At 40.4% G+C, this 15,615-nt stretch overlaps 1 protein-coding gene across 21 annotated transcripts in view; it reads right to left on the bottom strand.

The window, feature by feature from the left end:
* The window catches only part of kcnma1a (potassium large conductance calcium-activated channel, subfamily M, alpha member 1a), a 128,746-nt gene that overhangs the window by 73,996 nt on the left and 39,135 nt on the right, over positions 1-15,615 (bottom strand). For all 21 annotated transcript variants that reach the window (XM_020603214.1, XM_020603215.1, XM_020603193.1 and 18 more), the window contains exon 3: positions 5,583-5,644. In XM_020603214.1, the coding sequence (XP_020458870.1) occupies positions 5,583-5,644 (62 nt within the window). The remainder of the gene's footprint in view (positions 1-5,582; positions 5,645-15,615) is intronic.

Below are 15,615 nucleotides of genomic sequence, written 5' to 3'. Positions count from 1 at the left end.
AGCCGGGGTCTGTCGGAGGTTTCTTCCGTTAAAGGGAGTTTTTCCTCCCCACTGTCGCCAAGTGCTTGCTCAAGGGGGGTTTGTTGGGTTTTCCCTATGTAATAATATTGATAACAGTAAGGTCTAGACCTTACTTTGTAAAGTGTCCTGAGATGACTTTTGTTGTGATTTGGCGCTATACAAATAAAATTTGATTTGATTTGAAGTCATCCCATACAATCAACCCAAACTGAAAAATATAAATGCATTTAGAATGTGATTGGAGCATAATAATTGAATGCCTAGCTTATGTGCAGTACTTCTCCTGAGAGCAGTGCATGTGTCCATAAGGGACACGGCAGGGAGGGGTCTGTGAAGCTGAAAGAAGGACAAGTTAGCACTTAAAAGATTGATGTAGGTCAAGGCACCATTACCATAATAAGAAATACTTTAGTACCTACAAGAGCAATGGACAAATAAAACCTCCTCAGGGAGGCTAAAAACAGATAAGTCAATTTCTTCATTTGAATGCAAATTATTTGCATCTCACTTCAAGCTTTTCCTCTACAAAGACTTCTAAAGGAGGAGTTTGTGAGTGAAAAACATTCCATCACTAAAGGACACCACAACTCCATACAGTACAAAAAAAAACAGAAATGAGACAATAAATGTTGTAAAAATAGATTCCCACAGATAGATAACACATATACTAGTTAATGGTTCATGTTTTCAGAAGCCAGTGTTACAGTACAACAGATAAACTACATACTTCACATCACATCACAAAACCCAAGCTTTGTTTATGTGTCTGATGCAAAAAAAAAGAAAGTCCTTCTCAGCACATTGGTTAATGTTGTCAAGTGAGTCAAGTATGTGGTGTTAGTTAATAATGCTAGCTAATGTGTCTGCCAGCATTTCTTGCTTTGTTGGTTAGTTTGTTCACAATGTAACTCAAAAAGTAATGAATGTATTTTGATTAAATCTTATGGAGAAGTAGGGTTATGGCCCAGGGAACAATCCATTAGATTTTGGTGCTGATCCAGATCACCATCATCAAGATCCAGAATTTTGTTTTTAAATTACTCTTCACCATTATGACTGTTGGAAAGGCTGTTGACTGTTTGTGGTGCAAATATAAACTCAACCAATGGAAAAACTGTGACAGTACAATAGATATGTGACTTTAGCAAGAATTCATAACCGAACTATCATTAAATGTGTATAATCTATGTGCTAATCATAATAACTGCATATAAAAGATTGCAATCTGAATAATTTTGCTAAATCATTTGTTAATCATGTTGAGTGGTGCCAAACAGCATGTTTTCATGCCGTTTCTTTGCAGTAGTTGTTCTGAGAGGATAACAAACTGAAAGTTAACATGAATTGACACTGTAGCTAAAAAGCTACAAAGGCATTTAAATCATTTACACTAAATTTCATGTGGGCTTATTAAGTTAACTGAATGTTTTGAGAGTGGCTCATGTGATGTTCCTGTTGTGGCCTAAAAATAACCCTTCTGCTTGACTTTGTGGGATATCAGGCAACTGCAACAGCAAACAGCCTTTAAACTGCCATTCTGACTTTGATCAACAAGAGGTTGAACAATTCTGCGTGCACTGATACCCCAAAAAAAGCATATCAAATTCCAGAAAGCCATGACCCTACCTCTCTCTGGTCACGTTTTTCATCAGACATCAGTGTTTCATGCACTGAACCTGCATTTACCAGATGGAGTGGCAGCCAGTGTAACTTCACTCTCATTAGAACAACATGGTATGTCATCACACAAATGTACAGCTTCGCCACATGTGACTTAAGCAGGACTCCAAAAGGCTGTTGTTGGAAGCATCCTCAGCCCATACTCGAATATCAAAAGCAATTAAAAAGCTTCATTTTTGCAGTCTACAGAAAGAAGATCCATGATCATAAAAGTGCTGTGACGTTGCACACTATTTACAAAAGCCCATTATCTTTGAGTGTGATGGTGACATTTCACATTCTCTCTTTTTTCTGAGCAAATGTTGATGATAACTCACTTAAAGTCTGCCTTTTAAAATGAAAAAAATCTCCCTAAAAGTATGGGGAAAGTAATAAATGATATTTAGTCTCAAGTGGATTTCAAGTACAGAAATTTTGATTTGGAAAGGAGTCACTCTTTAATGCCACAGTTTGTGGGTTTAAGACTGAAGCCACTTGGGAATCGTGTCAACAGCAAATGAAGGTAGATAGTGCCGACTCCATCCAGGTTTGTCAGCCAGGTACGGCCAACGTACCAGAAAGGACAAATCCTTTTATAGGCTACCCTTCATTGCCACAAAGTCTGCCAAGCTTGTCTCACTGCTCAGCCATATTTCTCACCTTACCCCATTAATTAGTCATTAGGCACCGTTTCTGTTTTCAGTACTGACACTGATCACACACTAATGATAGAGTTACAGACACAGGCTGTTGCTTATAAGGCCTGTTAGAGACAAAAGTTGTGTGTGTCTATACATGTGTGCATTTCTGTGAGTTAACGTGACTATGCAATTAATAGCCTGTATGTGTGACGGGAGGAGAGAAATAGAAACAGAACGGGAGCAGGAACAAGGGCATCCCTATAACAGCAGCCTGCTGAGACTTTGTCCTACATTTCTCTCTATTTGTTTCACAGGAGCACAGAGGAGGAAAAAGAAGGGATGAAGGATGAGGGATGAGCCAAGGTATTAAAGGTAGATTCAGATGTGGGTGGGAGAGGGCACAGTATGCTCCTATTTAAACTATCACCAAAATAGCATCAGTTTGGCAAGTGAAGTGAGATGCAGAGGAACAGAAAAGACAGTGTCTTATCATACATTAGTATGTGTTGCACAGAACTGTGGTAAACAACCACTTTGTGAAAACAAACAGATGGGCAGTCATTCGCAGCGATGCTACATTTTCATTCAAAATAAATGTTCTCTTAACAACAACAACACAGTTGCCAAGTAAATGACTAGTAATCTCTGTCTCAACTGGGAGTGCAGCCCATTAACAGTTCCTTCCTTTGAAACTGTCTACCTGCTTTCACAAAAGCTTTTCCGTGTTGTTCTTTAGATCTTTGCAGCAGGATATTAACCAACAGAGCTCCTGCTAGGAAAGCCTCACTTGCAGAAAGCTAGAAACAAAACAGCTCCTGGGAGACGGGCGCCTGGCCGCAAGAAAGGTACGCTTTCTTCAGGATTTTACCCACAGTTGTTATGTATGGGTGGGTGTGTGTGTGTGTGTGTGTGTGTGTGCGCGCGCGCGCACCCTTGCCCCAAGGAGCTATCCAGCTTCGCTGGAGTAAACATAAAAGCCCATCACGCAGCTTCAACCCACATGCACTTACTCCACCACATCTCTTTTCCCTGTTACCACAGGGACTCAAACATAATCCTTCCCATTACTCTTGCCTTTTTCACAGACAATTTCAGAATGATGTCACTTCATTAGACGGCCTAAATAACAGTGTGGAAGAGAAGGGGATAGGAAACCACTGAATCTGAATTGATTATGCTTTTGTAAGACAAGGCCTTTAACATTTGGTCCAGTAATTACTAAAATTCAAAGAATGATCTATAAGTTTCCTCAGTCACTAAACATTTAGTGGCAATGGAGAGAGGGGCCATCTCCGAGCCTGATCATTTGTACGAATGCCTCTCCTACATCAGGAATGTGTGCATATGCAAGCACACCCAAGTTGACAATCAGAGGAAGATTATGTTCTTAGGCTAAATTTATTGGGCTGTTTACTTGTGATGGTTAGTGTGGATGCAACATGCTACTCTCACAGTGATAATTGGGAACCATTTGTCCATGATTTCCATACGGTACATCCTGAATTATTTTTAAGATGGAAAATACAGACAACTTTAGCCAGTACATTTTATGAAAATAAATTGGGTCAACAGACAATTGAGAAAGATTCTGTGTCAGGTCAGCTCTACAACATGTAATGATAGGTGTAGAGCACATATTGTAAAATGTTGTTGTGATGAAAGTATAGCTATGATACAAGTTTGGCCCTGTTTAGGATGTCAAAGTGTACTGAACAAGTTTGGCCCTGTTTAGGATGTCAAAGCCCCCACAGTGTACTGAAACTGATCCGGGTTGATCAGTGGTGTCCCTGAGAGGACATACAGTACACAACTGAGTGACAAGCTTAAGCAAATCATAATGATGAGGGTAGATCAGAGACCAGTGAAGCCAAGTGACTCACAAAGAAATACACTCAAAGTGCACTGTAACTTGTAAGATACAACAAGGAAATAATACAGCATGAAAAACTGTCTATTCACCAAAACTACTGTATCTTATGACAAGATATACAGTATTCCTACAAACCTTCCTCCTTTGTTGTATAGTAAATAGTTCATCAATGTTTGCATGTCTGTCAAGGAGGCCTGATAAGTGTCAGGTTACCCTCTTGATCATGTCAAATGCATTCATTCCAAGGTATCTCACCCTCACCCATTCCATAGGTGAAGCACTAAATATTTAGGCTTTACTTCTTTAAATTGATGATGTATTAATGAAAGCACAGTCAAAGGCACACTGAGTTAGTGTGCAGGGCATGGCAACACATTTTTTGTTATTTCATTGCCAGAAGCATCTGCAACAGCTTCTACACCATTGGAAATAATAAACCACCTCTTTTGGTTTAATTTGAAATCAGTACACTCTGAACAGTGGTACTCCAAAAGAATAAGGGGACCGATCTACTACAGAAGCATTTTGTAATTGAAGTCAAGAGGTGCAGGACAGCCATCAGCAAACACAGTAGCACCTCATAAAAATAACACATTTTAATGTTGTGTTTTGCTGTTTGTCGATTTCTTTGCTCAGTGTGGAAACCCATGGTGACCAGCGTACACAGAGACCCATAATGTATCACACCACAAATCAAAGGGAATTAGGTTAAATAAAATGTTTAGCTGCCTCTTTGCTGCTGTTCATATTTCTCTGATGATGTAGTGTCTTTCCACTATAGTCCAATCATGGGATTCACTGCCACAGCTAATAAGTGTGTATCTCTACCAGAAAGAAACTTGTGCAACTTCAAATAATAATAATAATAATAAAAGAGTAAATTCCAAACTATCCCCTTCAAAGGCACAATTTTGGTCTGGATGGTGTAAAAGTACAGCTGCAGTGGTTATCAGACAGATGCCAGGCTTGCAATGTGTCTCTGGGTGACTGCCAAACAGGGCTACGAATAAACGATACACACACTCGCGTTCTCACACATAGAACAAGCTCTCCAACACATACAGTATATGCCTGTCTCTGTTACCATGGAAACTGAGAGGCCTCCCATTGACAAATCCTCAGATGTAGATGTGGGTGTGTGTGCGTACTGCATGTGTCTATGTGTATCACTCCTTGTGGGGGTGTGAAAATGCACATTTACATTCTAGAGAATGCACTGTGTGGAGATGAGTAAGGACACGTGCGCCAACCTTTAATACACTGTATAGAATGTAGGCCAATGTAAACACATGCAACAAATTTGTTTTACCATCAGGAACTGCTTTACCATCATCAGTAGCTGCTGAAGCATGTGTAAAATTTCAAACTGATTTAATAAAATTGATACTTACTCTGAGGAATCTATAAAGTATATTCCAAGGGCCCCGATGCTGAGCGCAAAGACTAACACCACCTGGAGGAGAGAATAACAGACAAAAGAGAAATACATGTTAAATCTGCTCATTTTCACACCATATATTAAACAAAGTATTCAGTTAGGGTGGACGTAACAAGCAACACTAGACTGACTATCTGAAATTAAACAGACTTGCCTCCAGTAGTTTGCATCATGAATGCTCACGCTCATGTCAGCAAAAGCAACATACTGAAAATGGGCAGTGTACAGTCAGCGCAATCACAGGAAGCAAAGAAAGGACAGATTTGTAAGATCAACTTTACAGAACAACAGCAACAATGTGTGTAGGGGGTGTTGAGAGGAAGTGCTTAGAGAACACCACATTTATCAAGTGTTGATGTGCAGTTCTCAGCTACAATGTTTGCATTTTGTGAGATTGTAACCCTGCTGGACTATGGTCTGTATAATGTTTGAATGATTATATAAGAGTGGTAATCTGTAATCTGTACCCACACGTTTATTGAGTAAGCGAGATCTTTTAGCACAATAGCCTAACATAGCGAAAGATAAAATTATATTCAAATTTCTGTCCTGTTCACGTAGAAAAATTTAAACTTGTCTGCATATCATCCATCAAGAGGAAATGTCAGCTTTCTCTTCTTCCATATCCTTGGACAAAACAACTGCATGTGCCACAGTAATTCGCTACAGTAAACTGCACTCAAGCATTAGAGCTCACATCACCATTGTCATTGTTAACAGATGACCAACGTAGTGATGCGATCCTTTCTCCCATTCAGACACCTCACAATATGAGCCTACTATCCCTGTTAATTGTATCATTCATAATTGATGATGGGAGCTTGATTACTTTCATATGAAGGAATTAATCCAATGCATTGTGCCCAAGATATTAACTAAATATCCCATCCCCTTGCATTTTTAATGCTTTCAAACTTGAATGGAGAACAATAGCGACCTTGGACAGAGTTGTCCAGGGTTGGAATAACCTTACAAGCCAACGATGCTCCACACAAAGAGGATGGGGAGAAGGTTCAAGCTGAAACTCTATGATATAATCAGGGTATATGAATGAGAAGCACTCCACTGCTCAGATTAGGAAAGGAAATAGTGAACCAATCCAAACACTGTTCTGCTGTCTAGTAGGGATTTCTATTAGGTATGTGTACATCAACAAATCTAAGGAAATTGGATGACAGTCAAAAGACATCTTTCTCTATTAAACTTGACAATGTCAGCCCCGCTAACATGGAGAAGCACAATCTTAAGCAAAGAATGTGTACAGTATATTCAGGTACCGTACATATAGATGTATATGACTAGAGAAAGGGTCAGAAATAAGCAGATAAGTGGTTGGTTGCTGAAAAGCTGAGCATTGAGCAGTGAACACCCAGCAAAGAGCTGAGGAGTTAAACAACGTCATCACCTTAAACTGACCCAGTTATTAAACTGTGAAAGCCAGTCTGACTCTCCAACCTCCCAATCCCCCATCCAATTCTTCCTCTCTCACACGCTCTCTCTACATACAGTGTCTACGAGGGCTGGCTGTCGACCTCAAACCCACAAGCTACCAAAGACAACCAACTGAGAAACCACCGCTCCAAATCAGGGCCAATGTAATGATACTCAGGGGAAGCCTACAACAATGGTAATGGCTGAGGGGCATTCCCTCTGCCTCCAAATGAAAGTGAGAAAATGATAACAAACTCAGCAGCAGTGAAAGGACCATTAACTATTAATGTTGCATCTGTAATAAGTGAAAATTACTTTATGAGGCTGTTAATAAGCATTTCATGACACGTGTGATGAGAAGCTTCACTCAGCCCCGTTTGTTACAGTAGCAACAAACTGGAATATGCCAGCATCATGCCAGAGTAGCTGATGTGAGGTCTATGCTTTGTGTTTAGTTAAATCTGCAATCGATACATGTGAACAGCTGATTCGCTGTTGCGACCCCCAATGAGGAACAGCCGAAAATAATAGTAGTTAAATCTGCAATCGCAAACACAACCATGGTTATGGACCTGTAATGGCTTCAGTCTTGTTTAAGCTGTCTAAGCAAAAAACAAAACAAAACAAAACAAAAGCTTGGTGAAGTATAGAAAGAGTGGAGGACAATCTCCTTTAAAATCAATTACTCATTTAGCTTCAGGATCCACTTTTCAGATACGCATCATCTCCAGTAAAGTCTTGTTGGTCCATAGACCATGGAAAGTAGAAAGTTTTAATCTGAAGCTATTTTAGTTCAGTTTTAAAATAAAACGCCTAGGGCTGATGAGGCAGCCCACTTGTGAGCTCATTTGCATGTATTGTTACAGAGTAAAGCTCTGGTCTAACCAGTGTACGGTTTCTGCCTTCCTTTGACTTTAATCCCTAAACATATACAATGCATTATAGTAGGATTCAAGCAGGTGAATGGTAGTCAGTAAATACTCATACAGATATCGTCAGAATAATCCACATCAGTGAAACAGAAGACAGATGCAGCTCAACAGTGTTCCTGCACTCATCAAATTGTCACAATGTTTGCGCTGCAGAGCAAACATCAGCACCCATTCCAAGCATGTTTTCATAATAAATACCCCTACATCAGTTCAGATTTAGGCACAAAAGAAGAAAGAATCACTGCACAAGATGAGAGTGTGAATGTCAACAAATGAAGCCTCCATTAAACTTTGATGGCACGCACTTGTACATCAGCACAAATCTCCCCTCTTCCTCAGCCTCAAATGGCAGGGAGCTCTAGATGGATACGCAGACGTATTCATGATCTGACATTCTGTTAGAGAGAAAACATACTCTGTATTCCAGTCGCACTCTGCACAACACAGCCTGCACTGCTGATATAATTCCCACTTTGTGACTGAGCGGGTGTACCAGAGGCATACCGGTCATACCGCAGCATTCTTACCAATTGGGCAAGAGTTGCCAAAGATGGATGGTGTTTCTTTTAAGCCAGTGGTGATTAACAACAAAAGAACACAGATGTTTTTGTGTTCAGAAAATTAACAACTAACAGGATTTACAAGTATAACAAATGGTGGGTATTGTTTTAACAGACCTTTGTCAAAATTCACATCAAATCTTAGAACCTTGAGTAAAGACACTTCAGTCCCAGGCTATCAGAGCACTGGAAAGTCCATGAGGCTCAATCTGCTGATACCTAACCTCTGAACAAACTTTGCTAATGCTAACCTCCATGAATGCTAATTACAACTGCACCCACCCTATTTTAGAAAAAAAAGCCCAATCATTTTGCATGTTTGACTGCCAAACGAATAAGGCCAATTATTAACCCAGACTTCAAATATACCCTTTATAAATTATGAGAGAAGCAAAGGACAAAAACAGACAGGATGCAAGCTGAAGCCTGAATAAGTTGCATTGATTTGTATCAAAATGATGCACTCTTGGATTTGGCCCGGTTTAACCCTAAAGGCCTTTATGAGACAGATGCCCACATATTGTTTCAGGTAACAGGAATGGTGATTGACAGGGGAAAGGATGGGAAGGGGGGTCAGTATGAATAAAAGCCTTTCAGGTCTGACAGGATGACAGTTCCTAAAATGAGCATCTGCCAGTGAGAGATGAAGAGGAGGCCTGTGGGTTTCTGTTACAGATGGACAGGACAACCTGTCTGAAAAATCTCCTCTAAAAGTTTCTTTGTGACATCATTAATTCATTTTTGTGCTACTACAGCTTACGTTGTTGGTGAATTAAACCATCCTAACAGAGATTCACATTTGAAAGATATACAATATGCTGTAGATTTTCCCTTTACAGCATCCTGTGTCTAATGACAGCCCCCTCCCCATGAGAACACTGTAACCATGACCTTGAACATTCAGTGGAGAAAAGAGAAGAGACAGAAAGATGAGGGTGATAATGACTGGAGATGATAGGATATTAGAGAGAGGACTCTCTCCACCCTCACCTCATGGGACATGAGGAGGTGGCAGAAAATGACTTGTGGCAGAGACAGAATGAGAGCAAAAGATAAAGTAGCTGAAGAGAAAAACGAGTGGAGGCAGGAAGAATATTAGATCATTCTATAAGGACACAGCAAGACCTTCAATGTCACGCGTCTGTGCATGCATCTTCACCTCTATGTGTGTGTCTTCCACCTCTCCATCTGTTCAAGTTTTGTGTGGGTGCATGTTTGTCCATGAGACAGAAGGGAGGACCCCTGTTGGGACTGTGCCAGAGCAGAGAGGATAAGAGGATAGATGTGACCAGCCTGCAAAGAGCTGCTGCCATATAGAGTGGAAAAATCTTCAGTTAAACCATCATATCCATTCTCCACCCAATATTTACCACATCAAATGATTCCTTTTGAAAACAGCACTATAACTGCAAAATATCAACAACAAAAAAAACTGTAGCTAGAGGATCACATTTGTTTTAGTGAAATGTGACATTTCAGCTGTTACAGTGATGCCAACTCAATGGTAAGATAATATTAAAGACTTAACATGAGAGTTCAGTGGAGGCTCGCTGTGAACTAACATCACAGACTATTAAACTTTGAGTAAACCTTGGCATTTTGCTGCTGGATATCACATGTCCACAAACCTGTCCCCAAGCCTCATGGCATCTAGAGTACCAACTGTCAGTAATGGCAGCATGCATGACAAGGACAGCATCCAACACCCAGGCCCAATTTCTGGTTTTACTGCTTAAAGAAAAACCAATGTAAGTCTAGATATAAGCCCTTCTACACAGTTTCTCTATTAATCCATTAATCCAGAACTTCAACCTGGTGAGTTGCTGTCACTGTAGGAACCAGGTTTATCAAAAGACAGATTTATTGGCCTTACTCCAAAACTGTTAGACTCAGTGCAAACAAAACATAGTTTCCTGATCATCATAGGTACAATGTTACTTCCAAGGTGAATCATACAGACTTTTCCTTTTCATTTAACAGTTTTAAGTGCCCAGTACTAAGTTTCCTCTGCTCTAATTTCCCAGCAGTGTCGCTATTTTCAGACCAAAGCAGCTTGGCAGATCAGGTTATAAATTAATTTACTTTTTTTTTCAGCACTTTCCATTGTAGTGTCAGGGGGAGGTTGCAGTTGATTTCGAGGTGCTATAATTATGAAAATACCATACCAATATGTTGTCACATATTTCTGAGTCAACACAGTAACAGAGTTTTCCATGGTTACTAGGTCATTCTGCAGACAATATGTGAAGAGTGACTCTGAAAACTCACTACATCTAGATGTAGTGAGTTGTTACCAGATTAACAACAGCAGTGGCCTTGTCACAGGTTGTGCCCAATTTAACTCACTGAAACTCAACTGACTACAGTTCAATAAAATAAGGCTAAATATGGCCCAAAAGTCTGGTAATCCATGCAACCCTGCTGGCCTCAGATTGAATCCTGTCAAAATATCTTCTACTCTCTCCCTCGCTGAATCCCATTAAGCCTCAATACAGAGACAGTACTTGATCTTCCACAAGACTACTCCTCAGATTCTGCCATGCAGGGAATCTTTTCAGCCTGACAACATGACACTGAGTGGGGCTGTTTCTCTCTGGTTCATAAACCAACCCATGAATGAAACATAGATTCATTCATTCATTCATTCATTTTCTGCAATCGGGCGAAGGTGGGGTACACCCTGGACAGGTCGCCAATCCATCGCAGGGCTAACACATAAACGAACAACCACACACACGCACATGCACTCCTATGGGCAATTTAGAGACACCAGTCAACCTAAGCTGCATGTCTTTGGACTGTGGGAGGAAGCCGGAGTACCCGGAGAGAACCCACGCAAGCACGGGGAGAACATGCAAACTCCACACAGAAAGGACCCAGGTGGGGGCCCGAACCCGGAACCTTCTCGCTGTGAGGTAACGGCGCCAACCACTGCGCCCAATGGGGGCAGCACGGGTTGAAACATAGATCTGTAGGGTTTTTGTGAGCACTATGACTTGTGACCGCCACCCTGATTCAGGTCTTCACAGCTATTTTGTTCAAACTCCAAATGGCTGCATAGTTTAATGGTGGAATACATCATCTTTGTTCATGATAAACAAAGATTAAATAGACTGATGAATAAAAATCTACTTAAATGAATTTGTAAATTTATTTTCTTCCTTAATTTTTAATATCAATATTTTTAGGAAGGTAATTGTGCCATGTATAAACCAATTGCCAACTTAACATTTACATAACTGGTGCAATTTCACATCACATCAATGAGCAATGACCACCACAGTAAGACAAGGGGGACCAAGTAAAGTTTGCTGCATGAATACTAAAAGACGGCCTAAAGCAGCTTGTTCAAAATGTAGTTTGCAGGTCATAATGTATTCAGGTCACTACACTGCTGTGCAGGCACCAGTTACTGCAACACAGTCCCATTATATATCTTTAATCATAGCATAAATCATCCCTGCCATGGTTCATAATTTCAAGACTTATCACACCACTGCCATTTCTATTAAAGTGCATGCAGAGCAATTACTTTGTCTGATGCATATTGCACAGTTCAGCAGAACCTTTCATCCTTCTCCAAAAAAAAGTCACACTACATGTGGCTTCCAGAGAAACAGCCAGACTTGCCAAATGTGGAATTAAAAACTTCAGTTTCGTTCCAAATAAGGCAAAAAGATCAACAACCATTTGAGTGACAAAACAAAACTGTGCCACATCTTGTTTTTTCTTTCCTTTCTTATACCATCATGAGATCCCCCCCTACAGGCACACAGGTTTCATCTCAGAGGAGACACAGCAGTGACATAATCTTTATCTAATTAAATCAAGGTTTCATTTAATTTCCTGAAGGTTAATGAGAAGTTTATCATCCGCGTCAAATCCCACTTTCGCTTGCTAACAATGTGGTGGGTCCAGATAAGGTAGAACCCTCGCTCGCAGCAAGGTGAAAGATGAGACTGGGTAGGTTCTACAGAGAGGGAAAAGATGCATTAGTATTCTGTGTTTGTTGGCAGGTTGTGTGTAAAAAGGAGAGCAGCAGCATCTCAGTGTATCCCTCCTCTGTTTGCTTTCTGTCACAGCAAATTAAGCCCTACAACTCTCCAGCTCAGCCAATAAGGTGGGCAAATGCCAAGAACCTGGCAGGAATAACCTTTACCTATCTTTGAAACATTGACCCATCAGCAGGAGGAATGAAGGTGTCACAGTACGCATGGCAGCTGATTTTGCAAAATACAATGAACAACTAGGAAGAGCTGAACTTTCTCATATACTCCTGAAAACAAAGCCAGCATATTTTATATTTAATTTCAGCACTACTTGCCAGGCTCTTTTCGTAGTTTTGAGATATGGCAGGGGAGAGGTCCACAAGGGTAATTTGCTAATGGTTTCTGTTCCTTTGCCTTTTGGGGTATATATTATTAATTCCACTTTAGTCATACAGTCTTTCATTCAGTAGATAATTAATAGACTTGCTAGCAAAAAAGATAGCTAATCCAACCCCAACAGAAACAGAAAGTGAAGGATGTTATTCTCTCATTTGAAGAAAGTTCATCTTAAATACAATGTTACACATTGAATAGCTATTGCTGATAGAGCTTTGCTTTTTTTCATAGTCATAAGTTCACTCAACCATCCATCCATCCATCCATTATCAACCAGGGTTGCCTGTTTAGTAGAGCAGTCCCTCTCCCCAGCAACATTTTCCAGCTCCTCCTGTGAGACACTGAGGCATTCCCAGGATAGATGAGATAAATAATCCCCCTCCACTGTGTTCTGGGTCTACCCCAGGGCCTCCTACCAGTTGGACATGCCTGAAAAACCTCCAACAGAAGGTGCCCAGGAGGCACTGTAATCAGATGCCCGATCCACCTCAGCTGGCACTTTTCAGGATGAAGGAGCAGCGGGCCTGCTTCGAGCTCCCTGCGGATGTCCAAACCCTGCACCCTGTCTCTAAAGCTGAGTCCAGCCTCCCTACATTTTGGCTCTACATATGTGTATAGGTAAACAAACAAATAAATGGGAACATGCATTATTATCCAATTAATTATTTCATCCAGAAATCTCTTCTGCAGAAGAGATCAAGTCAATAAACCTTTCATGTGGTTTCTCATGGAGTCCTGACCCTTGATTGTTTACTAGCACTCATACTTGTATCAATATTGACTATCCAACATACTTGTCAGTGAAAAGTTCAGCTGCATTCTGAACTGGATTGAGAATTTTATAGGTTTAATATCAGACAAGTCTTTTACAATCCACCTCTCCAGTCCCTAGACTCCTGCCTCCCCTCACAAAGCCCAGACTTTAGCATGATTGAAAGTGCCACATAAAGCCTCCGTATACACTCCTATCTCAAGCACTATAAGCAATATAAATTCCTGACTCCCACAGGAAATTCAAACAGGATTTGGGGTAGAGCTCTTACAGTAAAAATGTAAATCACTTCAAATTGAAACTATGACAGTGTTTTTTTATTTGTTTCTTCTGGCTTAAACAAGGAGCGGCCACAATATGGGCTAGGCAGGGGGGTTTATGACCTTATGGAATGTGATGTTTGAATCCTCATCTATCCCTGACAAACTGTACCATACAGACAGCAGTTTACAAGCACAAAGCCTCATCATTCTATCTCTGTACATCATTTTATATCACAGTGACAGTTGCTTACAATATTTTGTGACAAGACTACATTCAGGGTACCTTTTGTGTGCCAACAGTACCTGGTACAGCTTTGATGGTTAGCTTCAGTGTTACCTTTCAGAACAGAATGTGACAATGATTATAAAAAAAACATGCAAGACTATTAAGGGGTGCTGGATGTTGTATGTTGCAGGAAACAGGCAACAAACAGCAGTCTCCTGTGTTAAAGTCTAGTGTTTTGTTGACCAATTTCAACCCTATTAACTTTGTGGCTCTATGACAACATCACATTCTTTCCTCCTTTGCTCCTTGGTCACAGTAGTCATAATGTCACCTGGTCTTGATCAATTTGAATGTTCAACATTTGCTAAAAAGAATGATGCTCTTGTTTTCCTGTCTCAAATTATCAAAAAAAACTTTTTTCATGCAGATAGTTTTACTTGGAATTTGAGACATTCTCCCCAAAACAAGGTCATTTAAAAAGCAGATAGGAAGAATGGAAGCACCCAGAGATGGTGGAGACAGAAGGAGACAAACGGAGACAGACAAAGGGCACAAAGCTCATTCCTGTGAATAAGAGATGTGATGTTGCCACAGTGACATTCCACTTGTGGGAATAATTGTGAACACAATGTGCCAAGAGACACATATAGCTGCAACAAAGTAATAAGAGTGGATCACAAAACTAAGACATCATGCAGTCTTCAGAGGCTAGGATGCCCTGGCCTCTTAGCCTCTCTGTCATAGCCAGTTTTATGCTTTCATTACTTCCCCTAAATAGCCCCATGATGAAGCTTTCCCCAGCTTATGGTTTAGGGTCGAGGCAGAAATGGTGTCCTTGCATGCAGGATGTACTGATAAGAAATTAAAACTTCAAAATACACTGTTGTTCAAGGAAAGAAAAAGGAAGTGAGTAAAGTCATACATCTTCTGATTCTTCTTTTATACACTGAGCCAATGCTGATGCAATTTGTGACCATAAGCAGAGACAGACATGCACACCATTTAACTAGCACCTTGCCATTGTTCCTAATATGGGAGGAGCCTCAATAACAAAGCCAAAAATGTCTTTGATTCACTCACAATAAAGACCAGACTTTGTTACAATATTTACCTGGCAAAGCCAAGAAATGTCAGAGGACAATCAAACCAAACTAGGTGAATTGATGATGAATCAAGTGTTGCAAATATGCACTTCATCTTCAAAAAAACTATGCTGAGATCAACTTTTGAATTGATACTACCATTTTCCTCTTGCTTTTCTTTCTTCTCATTCCCTTTCTCTCCATATCTCACTTTCACATTCCCTGACATACTATAAAATCTTTCTCCCTCCTTTCTTTCCTATGCCTCTTACATCACCTGTGATTATCCCCTAATGATCTCATGGAAACGATGAGCAGTGAGCATGGGGTTGGTG

Source organism: Monopterus albus, unplaced genomic scaffold (genome assembly GCF_001952655.1).
Source record: "Monopterus albus unplaced genomic scaffold, M_albus_1.0 scaffold60.1, whole genome shotgun sequence".
NCBI lineage: Eukaryota > Metazoa > Chordata > Actinopteri > Synbranchiformes > Synbranchidae > Monopterus > Monopterus albus.
The sequence above is the reverse complement of the archived record's forward strand: the minus strand, read 5'-3'. Positions and strand labels throughout refer to the sequence as shown.